Source organism: Pieris napi, chromosome 20, assembly GCF_905475465.1.
Source record: "Pieris napi chromosome 20, ilPieNapi1.2, whole genome shotgun sequence".
NCBI lineage: Eukaryota > Metazoa > Arthropoda > Insecta > Lepidoptera > Pieridae > Pieris > Pieris napi.
In genome coordinates, this window is record NC_062253.1 from 9,265,918 (window position 1) to 9,285,907 (window position 19,990).

Here is a 19,990-nt window from a genome sequence, read left to right on the forward strand (position 1 = left end):
TTCACTATTCATGTGTCTACGTCTGTAGGGATAGGGATCCGAAGGGTTGTTAGGTTCTTAGGTCTCACCCTCTGATATATATATATCTAGTGCAGCTATACTACATATACTATACAAATACTCCTGACATTTATTACATATAAATTTAAGCAAACATTTCATAGTGGCTGGCAAGCTATTCAAATAATATGGTGCAATATAAAATAAAATAAAATAATATTATATTGCTTCATTTTAATAAGCATGTGTATATATGAAGAAAAAAAACAATATAAAAATAAAAAATATATTATTAAGTAAAAATTGTTTTACAATATTTATTGTTGTGCACAAGTAATTTTCGATTTAAATATTTAATAACATTTCCAACATAGAACAAATATAAATTTTGTTGAGTATCCGTATATCACTATATCTTTCCTTTCATCAATGGTTTCAAATATTTATGGAAACTTTGATTCACAGGTTCAGCGTTCAGTGGACTCTTCATTGCTTCTTCCATCAAATGCTCATATGCAAAGCCATCATATGAGCCTAGCGTTGAATGTAATACCTGTTTTAAATAACATGTTATTATTAAATTTTTGTTTTATATCCAACTGTCCGTGATTTATATAAACATCGGAGGTTCATGAGCACCTCAAAATCAGGACTTGACAGAGGAGATCAAGACCTGGAGTATGAAATACAAAAAAAAACTAGAATTGCATCCTAATAAGCTTGCCACGCAACTAAGCTTACCGGACCTAATAAATAGGCTTAAAAGGCGACAAATCCTAAGTCTTGATAGACACGGTTGAAAGTGAGAAGCAGCCTCGATGGAGATTTTGCTCTGAACGCCTAACAGCTCTCAACACATCTGCTCATAGTCTAGCTGACTGATTGCAAGATAAAGACTTTTATAAAAAAAAATTGTAATAATTTATTGGGTAAATTCTCACTTCTTGAGATATTTTGAGGTCTAGATTCTAACAGTATAAGTAAAATACAAACTTCATCTCTGTAGTCATATGCGTCAACCAATCCGACGGCATTTGGGCGAATCTTCTCCAGTAAATCTTCATATCTTCTTTGGAGAGCCTTTACTTCTTTCTCCGACAATTGAGTGTACTGAAAACATATTTATTTATACGTTAAAACAATGTCTAAAAAATACATGAAGATATGACATCACAAATTTAACATACATACACATCAATTATATTAGAACAAAAGCACTACTATCACAGAAAACAATTAAACAAACAACCACAAAATAAAAACTAAAAAGACAAAAAATCACAATAATAACTAAAACTAAATGAAAACTTAATCCTCATTAAGAGCATGATAAACAAAGTTACGGAAACTTGGCAGACTGTATAAATAAATTATTACAATAGATGTCATGGAAGTAACGGACCACATAAGCTGATAATAACTATTTATGTATGACTCGCCAAACTCCGGTTTTTAGAGAGTTTGGCTTGTGGAAGTCTATATCATAGATAATAATATTTATTTCTAGCATTCTAAATTATTTGTTATATACATTAGTATAATAATAATAATGTTTGTAATACATAGAAATTTAAATTTTATTACACTGCAAATGTCACGTTCGAATTTTTACTATATTTATTTCATGTATTTACAGTTAATAGATCAATATGATGTGGTAATAATTTTTTTCGAGATAACTGATATCCTATTACTGACCGTTTTAGATAATATAAGTTAATCGTAGTACAGTTAAATTGTATATTATGTTTTGTGTTTCTTCTTTTCTAATAGAATCTCAATGTACAAACATATGCAATAAATGATATAGATATTCCTACATAAGAAAATATCATATTATTCGACGCCTTAATAAAAAAATCACGCAAACAGCTAACTTGAAAAATAGGAGTATTATTTATATTGCTTTACATATTCTGTCAGGCGAATATATATACGATTTGTATTATAGCATACTCAATAGTTATATGTAGTTAAATTGGTTTATTTTAATATATTGATAGCGGTAACTATTATATTTAAATAAATTGAGAAAAGGTTTTAATTTCGTCCCTAAACAAAAATTCACACACACAGACAGACAGAGACAAATTTACATTAAGAAATGTATAGTGTAATAAAAACCAGTCCAACTAATATACAGATAAAAAAAACATACCAGTAGTAAATCTCCTGTCTTTTCCAACGCCTTATAAATGATGTACATTTCCAAAAGATCGGAAAGTACGGCTTTCAGAGACGGTGACACAATCTTCGAATATCTCTCAATCTCTGCTTTGTATACTGATAGTACCACCGCACGACCGTAAGCCTAGTTACATTAAAACAATTTAATTAAAAAGTAAAAATGTTAAGGAGGTTGAGGTTTTAACATAATAAAACAGTCACCTCAGCAGCGCCAATCAACTGGACGGAAGCTTTATTCCATGCATCTTCCATAGACAAGCCGCTTTTCGCATATTCCTGGAAACTTGATACACTCGATGATAATTTCCTGTGAATCAAAAAGTTTACTTTTTATGTCTGTGGAACTTGTATCTATGATGGTCATTTATATGAATCCTAGGGAAGTATTGGTCATATATTAAATTAGAATCAAATAGAGGCAAATTGAATAATAGATTTCATTGTATCTAATGGGATTTTAATGTTTTGAACTTACCTCCTTTATAAACATTTAGTACATCTGTCTCTTTTCACTATAGCGTAAAGACAATTCGACGGAAAGAGACTAAATAGTAATTTTTATCAAAAGTGCAATTAGACTGCTTTAGTATGCAAGGCAAGGGGGTAATTCTAGGTACAAACCCTTTAACACCAGCTAAATATTTTGTCCTGTCCGTTTTGGAAAATAAACAAATGAAACTATTATAAATTTAAGCTAGTCAGAACATTTATATTTTTTAGATTTTATATCGGATTAATTAAATATAAAATGTTAAAGGTTGCTTAAAAAAATCGCTCGTCCTTATTATTTAGGTAATTATTATAATTGATTTTAGCAACAAAGTGTTAAAATAAATAAATAAAATAACCATTATTAAGCTTAATTAGGCATCATTACGAATTTAGCGCTTGCATCGTAAATTAATTAATAAATTAAATACATAATACATATCACATATCACATATACTCACCCAACGGAAACTTTCTGGAATGCTTTAATAATACCATCTAAGCTACTGTCCCATGGCCCAGCGGGACTCCTGTCTGCCAGATACGCCATGGTTGGATTAAGAGCAATTCCTTGCGATGCCTGATCCCACGCTTTGACCAATGCCCTGAAATGCATAGTATGGTATATAAGTTCGCGATTATCTCCATATTCATAAAAACTAAATGCAATTTGACTAATTGTACTGTTCTAAATAAAGTACTCTTTCGTTTCTTTCCGTCAAATTATGTTTTTGCTATAATAAGTAGAGAGAGAGATTAGTACTTTAGTCAAAACTAGTGTTGCCCAAAATCGGTCTTGGTCTTGCAGTCTTGGTCTTGTTCTTGCGTTTTTGCAAGACCAATACCAATACCAAGACCGCCTTATTATAGCAAGACCAATACCAAGACTGAACCCTGCAAGACTTGAGCAAGACAATACTTAAGCCTGCAAGACTCTTGCGTCTTGCAGTTAAGACAAACTGAGATTTGGGCGTTATTAAGTAGGTATTTGGTTTCAATCCCGATTTTGAGAAACGTTCCCCAGTATCAAAACCGTAGGTATCACAAATCATAACACTAAACTAAGGGCTGCAGTTGTATTTGTAATTGGCAACGTGCCGCTCGTCTGAAAGCACCCTGAAACGTATTGTATTGATTAGGTAGGTAAGTACTTATTATATTTCAACAATTTATTAAGTAGGTAGCGTGTTAATACTCACAAATCTGTTCCCTAATAACTTTTTAGCAAAGTTCATACCTTGTAGGTATCAACTATAATAATATGTTATGCTTGTTTATGTCTAATGTGCAGATCTAACGTTAGTACTCGTAGGTTGTAGGTGTGAAACTTATGTTTCAAAGTTTATATTATTCTTCTATTTAGCAAAATTTAAAACTAACAGCGAGTCGAGTAGGTCTAGTAACTGTTTCTACGGCAGCCAATACTATGGTACAGACGCCAGCACATCAAGCTACTACAATCTATCAAATTTCTTCAACAGATTTTCAAGTTTATCGCTAAAGAATTAAGGTTCAAAGTTGATTGGGGAAATGTGACGTTCTGCGAATAAACTGTTGGTCGGTCGGTGTATTAAATACCTACTTATTTGATAATTTACCGACAAAGACGCCGCGGTTTGCAACAAGTGTAACACAGCATTTGACACTGAGCGCCACATTCGCCGACAAAGATTACGGACAGAGGCACACAAATTTTTACCTATTTTGGTAGGGTTGGTATAGGAGTATAAAATTAAATGACCTTGAAGATGTCCCAGCAGTAGGTAGGTATAAATTGAATGCTTTGAGTTTTTTTTATTTAAATACATTCTCACACTGGCTTGAATTCGAACACTACAGCGTTAAAAGCTGTCGGGCGAGATGATAATTAATAACTAAGTAGGTATTGCATCTATTGAATTGCGAATATTTTGATTTCGAAATAATCATTGTTAATATCGGTAAATGATAGATAGTGAGTGATACCTAGGTACTAAAATGTGAGCAGCAAGATTGAAAAGTGTATATGCCATGTCAGTGCTTTCAATAAGTTCATTTTATAAAAGCTCTCTAGTAAGATTTAGAGTTTACCATTCAATTACACACAACATATTATTGAAAAACAAAAATTATGAAAAAGATATTTAGACTGAGTACTTAGGGTCGATTCGACCAAACAAGAGTAAATCTTAATCTTAGAATAAATCGTCAGTTAATCGAGAGTAAATAAATTTTACGTTTTACCAACTACAAATTCTAAGAATAGTGGGCTTATTCGGGAATTGCAACTATACCGCCGTTTCGCACGGAATAACAGCTAATCCTAGAATAATTTAATGGCGTCAGTCAGTCCAATCAGCTGATTTCTGTCATTTCACAAATATGTATTCTGTGTTTTAATTTCAAGTCAACGCAACGCACTAAATTAATAGTATGGCATTGTATAATGAAACGTTTAAACAATTTAGTATTTATTTATTTATTAATTATTTTTAGATTTTTTTATTTTCTATAATATTAGAATGAAATTCAACTAGGCTCAACAGAAGTTCCTTTTTAGACGAAAGCCTCAAACTAACAAGAAATAAAAACTTTTTGTCGTCGTTTGACACCTGTTAAAAGCTACTTTTTCACACTATAATACGGCAAAATCGAGTTGACATGATGTATGCTCTTACACTGTCCCGTTGTAGAACAACATTTATTTGCCGAGTTTTATTTTCGTTCACCATTTTCTTGCTATTCGCGTATTGTTATTCCTAGCGCAATTATACTATTGATTACGTGGACAAACGACTATGGATTTACTCGAGATTAAAATCATGGAATAGATTATTCTTGGTATAGTTACTCGTGTATAAATTGAAGTTAGGTCGAATCGACCCTTAGGAAATTAGTAGAAAAAATATTCTATCGTGGATACCTAGTTATTAAAAAGTGGATAAACGTTGTGTTTACTTAATTTTATTTTTCTGTGCTAATGCCAACATTGACAACCCCACCAAAATAGGTAAAAATTTAGTCCGCTAGTAGACTTTGTGTTGCCGCCGTCGCTTTCATGTCAAAGGTCGCCGCCACTGCCCATGTTCTACAGAAAAAAATAAGTTTCCGGGTGCTCAGAACGGACGCAAATAGATTATGTTGTCCTCGCAAGGAAGAATGTAGTCGTAAGGATAGGTAGATTTTATAAAAATTGTTGTAAGTAATAAAAATATACCTAGTTTATATTATTACTAGCTGGCCTGGCGAACATCGTACCGCCTAACAGTCGATTCTTTATTTGTTTAAAATACTTATTCTGCTATTCGGGACACCGGTCTAGCTAGTAAGATAAAAAAAGAAAATTGATAAGACAACAAATACATTATGTCAAAAAATTAAAAATTTACCTTCCCGGAACCCCTCCACTAACACTTGAACTTTATGCTATGGTATTAAAGTTCAAATTCACTTTTAAGTATTATTACGAATATTTTGTATGGGAATATAGAAAAGTGTTGTTTTTAGACTGATTCACTCAATTTTATTTTAATTTTTCTCCGTAAGAACCATCTTCGTACTTCAAGGTATATTATTTAAAAAAATCAGACAAATCGGTCCAACCGTTTTCATGTTATGTCGTGACAACGGAAAACGGGTTTCATTTTTATATATATAGATTACCTATTATACCTTTTTAAAGGACATTGCACTGCAAAATTGGAAGTGGGTGATTTTAACAAACTTGAAACGTGGAAAAGCTCCAAATATGAGCGACGTCATATTGAGAATTGCAGTGTCGGTTTATCAACTTCTATCGTACCTACTCTAGTAGCGACTATTGTCTTCAGCGATGATTGACTAAATAAATAAAAATAATCGTCGTGTAGGTACGACGATTATTTTTCTAAGGAATACAATTTTGTTGTAGTAGGTACCTACATCGTTTTTTACTTACACATACTTTAACGACAGTACCTACGTAGCAAAGCGCGCCAGTCACGAGTACGACAAGTTGCCTAAAAAATGTACCTACGCACACTGTAATGAAATCTGCTAATCTCAACACAATGCCTGTAGCCTGCCTGCTATTATTGGTTGATGAACATTGTACATTGGTGAATGCTCCAGGATAGCCCGCAAGCCCCCACAAATAGCAATAGGCTAATAGGTATTTGCAAGTCTTGCGAGACTTGCAAGACTCTTGCAGCAAGATCAAGACCAAGACCAAGACTGAGAGCGCAATACCAATACCAAGACCGAGACCAGGTGTATTGACGCAAGACAATACCAAGACTGGCCTAAGTCTCGTCTTGGTCTTGCATTTGGGCAACACTAGTCAAAACGGTGCAATTAGACCGATTTTTTATGGGAGGGGTGAATTTATAAAGGATTTCTTTTTATATCACTTTAGATAAAGACACCGGGTTTTAATTTTTAAATAAGTTTTGTTTCATGTTTTTAATATCAAAAAAGGCTTTGTGTGGTTTTACAGTATGTTTCAATTTACTGTTAAAACTTGAATAAATTTTATGATTGTATTATGTTGTTGTTGATGGCGTGGTTATGGTGGGTGGGTATGGTGGTGGGTGTTATGAAATAAATATGCATGTATGATATATGCCAAAAGACTACCGAAATATTATATTTATTGACGGATTTTTTTTGATATTTTTTTTTGGATTTTGAATTTTTTTGTAATAAATAAACTAAAACTACTGGACCATTTTAATTATGTCGCCTACATTAACAGCAAATAAAATTGGCTTTATAGCACTATGCTACGATGAATAGCAGCGGATCACGAATGAAAAATGTTCGTAAAACGAGTACAAAGGTTTTCTATTGAGGGCTTCCCTCAGTTTGGTTGACCGCGCTATTTAAATATCGATCTTAGGAACTACGAGTAGAGTTGAATAAATATTTTTGTGCTAAGTAGGTAGCGTTCAAGTATTACGTAACGAATTTGGGGGGGGGGGGTAATAAAACGTTACGATGCGGGGCGGGGATTGAATTACGCGTTATGTTAATATTATTTTCGACTTTCCAGTACTTTACACCACATAATGGTAACTTATGAGTCACTAGGTGGTCACGAAACGTTTTACTATACTTGGGTACAGAAAAACGTTACGGCGCGTTACATGGGGGGGGGGGCAAATAATCTACAAAAATTGCGTGACGTAATACTTGAACGCTCCCTAGTACATTTAATGCGGAAGGCTATAATGTAAATACCAACCTGGCGGTTTGCAGAAGTAACACAGTATTTTCGCCTTCATATGTGCACGCAGCAGTGGACAAACTATACAACTGTGGCAGGTTTGATGAGAGCATGTACCCGTGACCTCCACATGACATTCGACATCTCTCAACAAGAGCTGTGCAGTCCGCGGAACTTATTACCTTCAGGATACACGTTAGCGCGTGGAGCTGGAAAAATAAACTAAGATGAGAAACTCAACTGGTTCAATTAGTTCTTGGTTTAAGAAATATTTAAGTTGGCGCCTGGTAGATAGTATTTTATTTATTTTTATTTATTTACACTTCGTTGCAAATAAAAGAAACACAATACATAAAAATTAAAAGGGATGCAACGGGGGGCCTTATCGCTAATAAGCGATCTCTTCCAGGCAACCCTAGTTAAAGAGAAAAACTAAAAAAAAAAAGAAACATGATGCGTGCGAGAAGTGCAGAGCCAAATGTTATATAAAAAATATATATAGGTATATATATATATATATATATATATATAACCTTAATCTAAAGTAATACAAAAAAAAATATTAATAACAGACTAAAAACTTAAAAGCTAATCATACAAATTCATGAACAGCGAATAGTGATGTAAAAGGAAACATAAAAATTATACAAGTCACGATTGATGAGGATAGGAGAAGCTTAAGAAATGATTATACAGAAGAGTTTTAAAAGATGACAGAGAGGTAGTCAATCGTACGGAGTCGGGCAGCGTATTCCGCTGATGAAGGATGAGATAGTACCTGTGACCCCAGAGCTGATTCTTTCCTCGCTCAACGAAAAGTATCGCAATACAGCGAAGAAATGCTGCTAGCGTTAAAGGTACACTGCCACGGGGACCAAACTTTTTAAATTTGTTTTAATTTTCTTATTATTCATTTTTATTGTATGTTAAGAAAATTGTAAATATTGTAATAAACAATATACTTTATATGAGAAAGGAGGAGTGACATTTATCCTGGCCTGTATCGTTTGAATTCCGTTTGACTTTAGAGAAACCGAAGAATATCAATTTGAGGTGTAAACGTTTTTCTATCCGTCGACCTATCTGGATGATCTAGGTGACAACTGATTTGGATATGCAGCCAGAATATTGTAATTAGCCTGAGATTTTAGGGTAATTATTGAAATGTCTAAGGAAAAATCTAACATTCGCGCCGCTCCGGCCTGATTAGTATCATTCAATTCCATTGACGTATTCAATGGAATTAAATACTTTTTGGTGAATTTCGTAAACAGTTTATTTATATTTTAAAGATTTTTACTGCTTTATCGTATCGCTTTTAATATTTATCTATTTTATTATTAATTGTGCCCTCAATAATTTCATGTTTTGGGCCTGTTGTGTACTTGTTTATTTTATTATTAAAGTGAAACTTTTATTACATCGTCTCAAACTTTTTCGTCTGTGTGTTGCATGTCGCGTGACGGTCGGTCGCGGAGTAGGGATAAAGTGAAAGGCGCTCGTCATAGCAGCCAAGGCTAATATGGCGGCGCCTATAGTTCGCAGCAGTTGACCGTGTAGTGTAGAGAAAATTATTTAATATCTGTATATAATCTAAATAATATTATGTATGTCGTACTCTCTAAGACACAAGAATTCAATAAAAATATTAGTTGGAGACTTAGTCTACTTTTATTATTACCCATTATCATTCCAATCTTCCAAGTATAAAATTAACATTGATAAAGCGATTATTATACCCTTAATGGAATATTATTCCAATTTTTTTTAATTAAATGTCTATAATGTGAAAAAAAGTTTCACTTTTACCGTGGTTTCATAAAACCACACAATCCTTTTTTATCTAACATTCCGTTAGATTAGACTATAGATTAGAATATTTGATAACTAGTACCTCAGGTAATCTTTCAAAGTTGCCATCATTTTGTTCATTGTGATAGTTGGTGTACAGATCCCATAACCAGTAGGAGCAGAACATGTAGGCGTGGCTTGTTGCTATACTGATGAACAGTTTATGTTGCTGTGTCACGTAATCTAGAATCTGTGGTTCTGGTTCGCTGAAACAAAATGATATATATATAGCTTACAAATTTTAGTGGGTATGGTTTGTGTACGCGGAAAAAATTTGAAGTTTTCCTTCTGTTGTGAACAGACATCAAAAGCATGCAACAATAGGCAATTGCAATTATAAATTTTTCCTGAAAATGTTTTAGGAAATTATTAATTAAAATATCGTCATAAAAACCAAACAGCAAAATTTCAATATTGCATCGCCCATGCGAAGTTATGGGGAAAAGTTGAGGAAATTTACAAGAATTTAGAAAAGTATAAGTATGTTTTTTTAACTACGTCTAAAAGTTGAAAATAGTCTCTGAAATTGACTAAGTTAATGATGTACTATATAATACGCGAAATAGAACTAATTTGAGTGTACGACTAACAAGGCTCCAAAAGATAAACCACTCCTTATATGGAAATTGTATTCGTTTTTACAACAAACTCCCAAGCGAAATTAGAGAATTATCACTAAATAAATTCAAAGCCCTCGTTAAACGAAAATTAATCAACAAAGCTTTTTATAAGTTTGAGGACTACTTAAATGATCCTAATCCTTGGGATTGATTTGCTCCATTTCAAACAATTTGTATGTCAAGACTTGGCGATTAAAAAGAGTGGCGGAAAGTTTCTTGCCAGTTCTTCTTACCCGCTCTACGCCCTTGACTTGAGAACTGGTAGTAAATGTAAATTTACGATTAATTTAACTTGACGATTCAAATGTGTACTTGGTTACCCACTTCAATAAAGATATTTTGAGTTTGAGTTTGAGTTTGTAGGTAATATGTCGGATGAGTCTTTGAATCAATAGTAAAGTTTTAACAGAATTCTTACTTGGCTTTGAGCTGTGACTGGTGTCTCACAGCGGAGTATCGTATAGCGATAGTTGCAGCTTTGGACAACAGGGTACACGCAGTATTAACTATGGTCACACGTACCATTACCATTGTTCCATACGCGAGTCTTGGATTGGATGATGATTTAAATGTCCCATCCTGAAAGGTACAAAACCAAATAAAAACTTTAGAGGTGTCAAGGGACACCCGGATGGAACGAAATTCCTTTCGATTAATTTATATGTTAATTGGTATCATAACAGTATGATAGATTTTCTCGACACCAATCCTACGACGAAAAAAAAAAGCCAACATCACGAGGTGTTCCCAGGCGGTCACCCATCCAAGTACTGACCTCGCCCGACGTTGCTTAACTTCGGTGATCGGACGAGAACCGGTGTATTACAATAGCAAATAGCAAAAAAGTGTCGTGACAACTTTTCGTAAGAATTTTTTCCGTCTAGCCCCCTTTTACAACGCGCGATAAGGAACTTCGTTCCAATAAGATACCTCAGACATTTAAATAAATTTACGGGTTTATGCAGAAGTGCGAGACTTCTGCATACGTTGTATTAAAGCTGGCCAGCTGTCCCTGCAACTGTTTCAGGGCTGGCATTTTTAAGCTATTGCATAGATTTTATCGCGGGCTTTGAGCGCGGCGACCGAAGCAAGAAATTCCGTAACGAATAAAAACCTAACACACGATGACGTAATATAGGTGCGGCAAATACGTGTTAGAGCGGGACAGAACGCATACTGCGTCGCACATCTCTCTGACGAGATCAGTGACGTAGCGTAAGCGCGGCCGGTGCAGCCGGTACGCGTTAGAGTGAGACAGTCTATATAGGCGGGTTAGTCTGAGTCTGGTAGAGTGGTGGATTGAATTAATATCAAAGAAAAAAAATACTGCATAAATAAAAATTTATATAAAATGCTATGCAATATCTTTACCGCGGCAGTCCCCGAGTGCCACAGGTTTTTTTTATATTTTGAGAATAGCTCAGATTGTAGCATTCACTTGGGAAATAATTTGAAATCAATTCAGTAGTTTCTGAGTTTATTAACAATAACTATATCAAATTTTCTTCTTTATAAGGAATATAATAAACAGTAGCATAGACAACGATCAGACTTCTGTACGTGACACGTCATCACTTTTCGTCCCTTCACGAGCAAGCGCACATATATAAATGCATAGGTATGGCCGGGATTCGAAAGGGAAACCTTAGGGTTGAGAATCGCTTGACTAAAGGTTAGCACGGCTCCTACTTATACAGTAATATCTAACAAGAATTAAGATAAATAATATGTACCTTCAATACTTGAGAAAATCTCATTAGCATGTGTCGCCTGGGAATTCTAACATTATCAAACCCAAGGAAACCGTTGTTAGCAGTGTTAAATGCAAATTTTGCCCCAATTTCACCAACTTTCACCCCCGGCATAGGCATATGAGTCTCTTCATCACGTATCTGTACTACAAATGGCTTCATTCCGTATGATTTTCCCTTTATTTTCAGTTGTGCCATCACTATACAGTAGTTACTCGTGTGACCCACTGAAACAGTCATGGGATATCGGCAATGCGAAAGTAGAAAGGCCCTATCCGAGCACGAATTGCTGTCAGTGTCTCGGGGTGGACTGCGGGGCGCAGTGGAGAGCTGGAGCACTGAGGCGCGCCGGCCCGTAATAACAATTAGTTATGTAAAACATTAAATTAATGTATTTTGACGTGATAACGTCTTTAAAATCGTTTTAGTCGGGTGACATGTTCAGAAACTTGTGTCACACCAAAACCTCACGAGCGCGATCGCAGGTATAACGAGAGAGAGACGGACCGATCTCCCGTCTCATCTCGAGCGATAATGTATATCATAGTCGAATAAGTAATCTTGTCATTTTACACCCGAAATTTATCATCAAAAGTGTGAATAAAACGATAGATGTAATTTAAAATTTGAAAAAATTGTAATCTTCATTAATTCCTTACTTCCCAAAATAAATATCACCAATAAGACGTTATCACGTAAACATCTCGATCGTAAACCTACTTTACAAACAACCAATTTTTTTTTCTGAAATGGATTACTTGGCATGCGATAAAATATATCGTGTAAATTTCAAAATCATGTTCTATATACATTTTCGTCATAAAATGAATTCAAAGTGTCAAAAATTGGCTATGTTTGGATATTTTGTCTATCAAGCGAAGTTATTTAAATAAGGTATTGAATTTTAAAAATGGATACATAAACTACTCAACTCCACCATATATATTTCCCATTCTCCCTACTTCAAGAAACGATGACGAAAAATGGAAAGAATCAATGTACTTTTTTGGAGTTAGGGACCAGATCGGTCCTTAAATAAAAATAGTGCGTGGAGTCCCTCTGCGCGAAAGAAGTGAAACTTTGTAATGTGGAAATGAAAATAGGAAGGGCTAGAAATTGATTTTTAGTGAAATCTTATTGTTAAGACAAACTTTATTAACATTGCTAATTAATTAAAAAATACTGTCAATTGTTACAATTCACAATTGATCGTATTTTTAATTATCATTTTCGAGTGGAGACATAAACACGGTCAATTGTGAATTGTAACAATTAAATAGAGCGATTGAAAAAAAAATAGATTTCGAAGAATCTATGTAAATATTTGAAATGTGTTGCCTGTTAGAATTTTTAACAATACCCAAAAGCCAGTATTTTTAAGTTACGCTAGTAATTTTGGAATTTTGGAAGCGAACTAATACAAGGACTGAAGTCTCCTTCACGAGCGTGGTGTTAAAACCTCGCTATTTGATAGCAATATTCAGGGTGTCGGTTTTTTGTGACGGTGTGCGCGCGCATTATAAAATACTCTCATAATTTTTCCCTAACGAGCAAAGATATTACGACTTGTAATAACAATTATTATTTTAGATCTATTAGAACTCGGGTACAAAATCGCTATGAATTCATAAAAAATATTTTCACTCACATCCACCAGGCCACCATTTATATGACGAAAGACTGGGACTATTCATAATAAACTCTTCTGTTTTCTCGTCATACGTTGCTTCGGTCTCCAAGCCCCTAATAAAAGTTCCATGCCCAAGTTCTGTCTGTAAAGAGTAAAGCTTTATTATCGTAAAAAATTTCAGACTAACTACATACTTTCATTAAAACTGCGTCATTATAAAATTGCACACTTTCGTCTCGTTCTGTAAAATTGGACGTTTACGCTGTGATGAAAAGAGAAGACGAATTGAATATTGATTTATTTATTTGTTAAGCTAAGTAATTCTAGAAGTATTAATAAACCAGCTATACGATACTCTAGGAAACCTCAAGATGTTTTCTTGCGAATCCTGTGATTTGAACACACGACCTCAAGGTTACGGAACGTTTAAACAACTAAAACACTAATACTGTTTAAATCTCGTGGTATTTGAAATAAAACTTCTTTAATATAAACAGAATTTATTTCCGAGCTCAACGAATAAGTATCGCAATACGAGTACAGCGAGGAAGTGTGCCAGCATTAAAGGTACATTGCCACAGGAACGAAACATTCTACATGTTACAGATACCGGCAAACTTCTTGAGCATTAAACAAGGGAGTGGGGGAAAGTTTGCGCATCGTACGGGACGCGCGGGACACAAACGTCAACTGATTTACCAATCACGCGATCGACACGTCACTCTCCTGCCGCCGCCAAGTAGCCAAGGACATTTGTTCAAGATGTTTGCCGGTATCTGTGTATGCTATAATTATTTTTATGTTATACTATTTTTTATTGACATATAATTAATAAAATATTCACGTTTATATCCATAAAATATGTTTTAAATAAATATGCAGTACGGACCCAAGAGGTCACCAAAGGGGATAAAGTTACAGGAAAGATTTTTATATTTTTGCCGTTTACCGCCTACTCTGCGCCCGCGCCAGCTTATGTGGTTAATGAGTCTACACAAGTAGCATCCCATACAAAGCCCGTCCCATCCCTCGTCTCAAAGAGATTAAAGACATTCTATCCGACCACTTACCATCTACGTACCTTGCGATGTCTGTTGGCTCCATAGTTTGGAAAAAGGCAGCCCTTATAGATTTGTACCTTACCTGAGCATATGTACCGATGATTTCCATTTTTAAAGCCCTTTCCAACCAGTATTTACTCTGCTCCTCATCGCCCTGTCCCACAATTGTAGGCACGAACATTGAAAATTGTAACAGAAAGGGCGAGACATCTTTAAAAATCGAATTTGAAGTGCTTCGAAATTTCGATCTAGAAGAAAGTATGGCATATAAGTAATACGCCATAATAATAATAATAATAAGGTAATTTCGGCAATTTCGATTCAATTCTTGAAATACGTGGTGTAAATACTCAACATTGACAAGATCGCGGTTATTGGGAGAGTACCTGCGCAGCCATAACCTTCAAATGAATTATAGGGGAGTGCAATAACTCACGCTCCCATGTTGAAATCAATACAAGTACAGTTATTAAAAGTGAGCAGCGTTGGCCTAGGCCCTAGGCCCTAGGGGCTTGAGCAACCCTAAACCGTTGTCCGTTGTTGTGGTCCGTTGATGTTGTCCGTTGTTGTTGTTGTTGTCCGTGCGAATCACGGCTGTGCTTGGATTTCTCTTTCTACATTTTATAATACTCGCTACAGTGACGTAAAACATCGTGAGGACTTGTATACCTTGGACCCAAAAATCACCTACTTGACAACTAATATAACGAAACAGAACAGAATGTTTTCGTTGGGGTCATGGTTTCAGAAAAAAACTTCACATCGAAAAGTACAGAAACATTTACGCCAAAGTAAAACATTATTCAAACTAGTTGGTTCCATAATAGGTTCCATCAAAGGCTGACAAAAAATCCATTACTTCATTCCTTTCCTTAGTACATATTTATTAAGGACTATATATATATATCTAACCTCTTTATCAATAAGTATGTATAGATAAAGGCTTAGATAATGTTATTTGTTATTTGAGATATCTAATCACATGTTATTCACCTCATACACGTTGGATATATTATATATATGTATTGCTTATATTTTGTGCAGTTGAATGTCATTTTTTAATTTGTTTTAACTGGCTTAAAAAAATGGAAGCCATCAGCTATTGTGATTTATAGAATTGGATAAAATCAAATGATCTGTTTAAGCTAACTTGTGACAAATAGTAATTTTTTTTTTGAATTCGAATATTTGAACTTAGGGGACAATCTTAAGGTTATCAAAATCAGTTTATACATTTTTGAGATAAGGGTATTCGGTAAATAATCTTGACAGCTATTTAAAGTCGGCCAAATTCTGTTTTTATAGAACAGGGCCAACAGACAAGAGGCTCCCCAGATGTTATGTGACATCGCTCTTGGACACTGACACTGCTAGAAGGCTCGCTGCCTTTTAAGAAACCAGCGTTGTTCTTAAGGGCCCTAAGTCGAGTTGGTTCGGAAATACTTCAGTGGTTCAGTTGTATCTGTCACCGTAAAATTGTAAATACCGTTAGATTGTAATCTATCTCGCGAGATTGTGAACTGTCGAAAGACAATTTTAAGATTGTAATTTGACGGTTTCACTTCGAAATATTACAATCTACCGAATAATAATACGTTAAATTGTAAGCAGTACGTTGAGGTTCACAATCTTTCGACAGTTCACAATCTCGCGAGATATATTACAATCTAACGATATTTACAATTTTACGTTGACATATCCATTTAGCGCGGTAAAAAGTGCTTGAAAATACGCTCAGTTGTAGAACGACGAACGTCCAGCTGACACGAAACGAAAACGAAAGTAGATGAGACAGAGAGATTTATAAAAATAGAAGAGAACTTACTTGTCAAAATTATTAACATCGGTTTTTATGGGATCATGGCGTTGTACAATGGTATGCAGCATGACAGCCTTGCGTATCGCGTTCTCATATTTGTCTTTATGACTTAAGAATTCTTCAGGAACGTCATCTTTCAATTCCTTTAAGTTGAATATTTTTTCCTCTAAAATTATCTTATTAGTTAATCCACAATAAATGGAAATTACTAAATTAAAAATCAACTAAAACTTTGACACACGTTGTCTCTATCTGTCAAATTGTGTTTACGCTGTGATGAAAAGAGACAGATGAGTTGATTTAAACTGGACTAATTTATTTATTTTATTGAATAAGCGATTATTAAAGTATTTTACATATCTGCATGATGTTTTTCAAATACCGTTGGCACAATTATAAAACGTGGACTAGTTAGTACGGTATTTGTTACTATGGATACCACAGGCTTCGTATGCAAGTTACATCATAACCATGGTAAATATCACGGTACTAATTAGATAGAATTTTTATTGCTTAACATTTTAGCTTTGAAAAAATGTTAAGGAAACTGAAAAAGAACAAATAAATTTCACTAAAGTTAAAAAGTTGCAATCAACTGAAAAACAATTTTGCTAAGCTAAAAATATCAGGCGTTTCAAATATTTCCCTAATTAATGCCATTGCGCGATTTCCGCCAAGTTACCCAACAGTGAAACTTGTTTTTGCGTTTAAAATATTTGTTATACATACCTAAAGCCCGTCTTTTTGCCGTGTGTTCTGCTCCTGTATCCAATAAATTAGTAAGTTCTTCGATATTGAATGTACAAGTTGATCTTTCTTTCTGTAAGTCGGGGTTAATCTTTAGCGACGTCATTTCGGCGTCGATGCTTTACAATACTGACTCTCATAATTACCAAACAAACAATTTTATCATTTGAATAAAGATATGTTAACCGCATATGTACAAGCTGTTGTTTTTTATGATCCAATGAAATTGGGATTTGATTAAATATTTTTATGCTTCGTGACGTAATAAAAGGGCTTAGTTAATTGTTACGTCATCACACGAGCGGGAAGCTATCATATCTGTCACTCTAGACTTTAGACTCTAGGAAAGTATTTAGAGATTCTAATTTAACATATATAATATGTATAATTATCAGTTACGTAATATTTACTTTGTTATAATAACATTCTGGAACTTGGAGTATTTTGCCGTAGTTTTACCTATTAATTCCAATTTTAATAAATATATTAAAAGTAGAAATATGTGTACTTTTCAATATTCAGTATTGGATGAAATTGAATGTATAAATAAAATTTGAAACATAGGTCAATTAATGTCAAAATTAAATGACAAGTTTAACTAGTTCAGTGCAATTACTACGTTAGAGAACAAAGATATCAAGTTTAGATGAATTTATTTATTTCGGTATTATTAATTCAAACAATGTCAATTATGACAATATTATCATCATAATATCAAATTCCAATTTTAATCACTATGATTGCTTATCTCAAAAATCGAAGATTAAATTAATTTTAGAATAACTATTATCATTTTTAATCACAATATACCTAGTACAAACTTTGTCCGGACCAGTAGATTACAGAACCAATCTACAAGTATTAACTGCATATTTCGTTAGCGTGGAATTCACACATAATCCAGAGAAACTGTATTAAATAATTTGAGCGCCTTTCAGTCGGGACCGCGCTAAGGTTAAATACCCATGGATTTATATCGTTAGATATGCCCTTACCGCAGTGAGACCGCGCCGTGTTGTCGCACAGTCGAAGTGAGTCAGCTCGCTAACCTAGGATCAGTGCAATGGACGCCATGTTGACGCACACATTCAAACGTTTTCGATTTCAACCTATTACAAGGGCAGAAACACGATTTTTAAACTACTCGTTAGTGTGCGTGTGTCGGCATTTTGTTAACGCACACATTCAAAAACAATGCCACAGTTTTTGGTGTCGGGGCCTATCTAACGATATAAATCCATGTAAAATACCTATAGACGTAACCAAGCGTGGCTGCACAAGAAACAGCAATAGTTTTGTACCGTGTTGCTGGTTTACCATAAATATCCATGTAATGGGTAAAATCATTCCCAATTGCCGTTCTTGGTAATATATAGAGGAGGCCTATATCTAACAGTGGACGTCTGTTAGCTGATATGATGATTCCCAATTGATTAATTACAAGGTAGAAAATTGGACATAACTTGTTAAAACATAACTTGTTAAAGAACCAAGTCTGTAAAAGAACGCAGTTCTTCTACATATAGGAAGCGGCACGTAAGTCTAGCGCTGGCCGATACGTGGAGGGGATTGCTGCGCATGTGTACTGTCGCGCGGGGGACGGAATGCGACTGGAGAGCCAATCGTGAATCGACGCTCTTCAATCCGCTAGCCCCTCTCAGGTACCTTATTTTTTACTTCTGCGCAATAACGGTCAGCGCTAGAGTTTCGTGCCGCTACTTGTACTAGGGACCTTCTGTCTTTAGTTATTACGTAATTATCTGATACTAATTCTGCACTATTTATAGCACAATCAAATTATTTAATGCGGTGTAGTGTTGGCCTAGTGGTTTCAACGTGCGACTCTCATCCCTGGGATCGTATGTTCGATCCCCGGCTGTACCCCATTTAACACTCGTTTTACACCGGACGGAACAAATTCCTTTCCAGATTAGTCGACGGTGTGTCAGGGGCCGTTCAGGTATTACGTAAGCAGATTTACTGCAATTTATCCCTCCCCCCCTTCCCTTTTGTCAGCAAAAGTAAACAAAGCCCTCGAGAATAATAAAAAAAATATTAATTTTTTGTAGGAATCCTCGAAAATGCATTTGTAGGTAATATACGTATAAAAAAGGCCGTTTCTCCACTGCTCCGGTCCGGCAAACGTTAATTACCGATCCGATTTAGAAACTCACAACAGTACTTACGTGCTTCTCCACTACTCCGGCATCCGGTTTTTAACGATCCGCTAACTTGCTAGATCGGAACGCTGTGTTTTATCGGTCCAAGTATATCCAAGAGGTTATAAATTATTATTCCCAGGTTTACTTATAGTTTCTTGAATTTGAAAAAAATCTGCATAACATGGACCAAACCAAATTATGTTACTATTTATTTATATTTTTATACCATAGTATTAGTGAACTATTTATTAAGAAGATTTTAATATTTCAAGATAGACAATACATATAAAAAAGTAATAAACTAGCCAGGGCAATAAAATATTCAGAATTTAGAACGTCTGAATATTTTATTGCCCTGGCTAGTTTATTACTTTTTTATATTGTCTATCTTGAAATATTATAATCTACTTAATAAATAGTTCACTAATACTTAATTATATAATATAACTATAAATAAATAAACCTATGAATAATAATTTATAACCTCTTG

General features: G+C 34.5%; 1 protein-coding gene across 1 annotated transcript; it reads right to left on the reverse strand.

The window, feature by feature from the left end:
• Positions 1-309: 309 nt before the first annotated feature.
• LOC125059797 (probable peroxisomal acyl-coenzyme A oxidase 1) lies at positions 310-17,488 on the reverse strand. Its single transcript, XM_047664415.1, has 13 exons — positions 17,321-17,488; positions 16,598-16,757; positions 14,855-15,020; positions 13,730-13,853; positions 12,064-12,308; positions 10,749-10,909; positions 9,754-9,916; positions 7,878-8,068; positions 3,139-3,282; positions 2,389-2,494; positions 2,159-2,311; positions 994-1,110; positions 310-553 (listed from the first exon to the last, which is right to left on the reverse strand). The coding sequence occupies exons 1-13, from the start codon at positions 17,442-17,444 to the stop codon at positions 410-412; spliced, it is 1,998 nt and encodes a 665-aa protein (XP_047520371.1). The 5' UTR covers positions 17,445-17,488; the 3' UTR covers positions 310-409.
• Positions 17,489-19,990: the final 2,502 nt, after the last annotated feature.

Coding starts and splice junctions, on each gene's coding strand:
- LOC125059797 (XM_047664415.1), bottom strand. CDS start 17,444: ATGACGTCGCTAAAGATTAACCCCGACTTACAGAAAGAAAGATCAACT. Junction 9,917..10,748: donor CAGTCACAGCTCAAAGCCAA/GTAAGAATTCTG, acceptor ATTTTGTTTCAG/CGAACCAGAACCACAGATTC. Junction 554..993: donor CATATGACTACAGAGATGAA/GTTTGTATTTTA, acceptor TATTTAAAACAG/GTATTACATTCAACGCTAGG.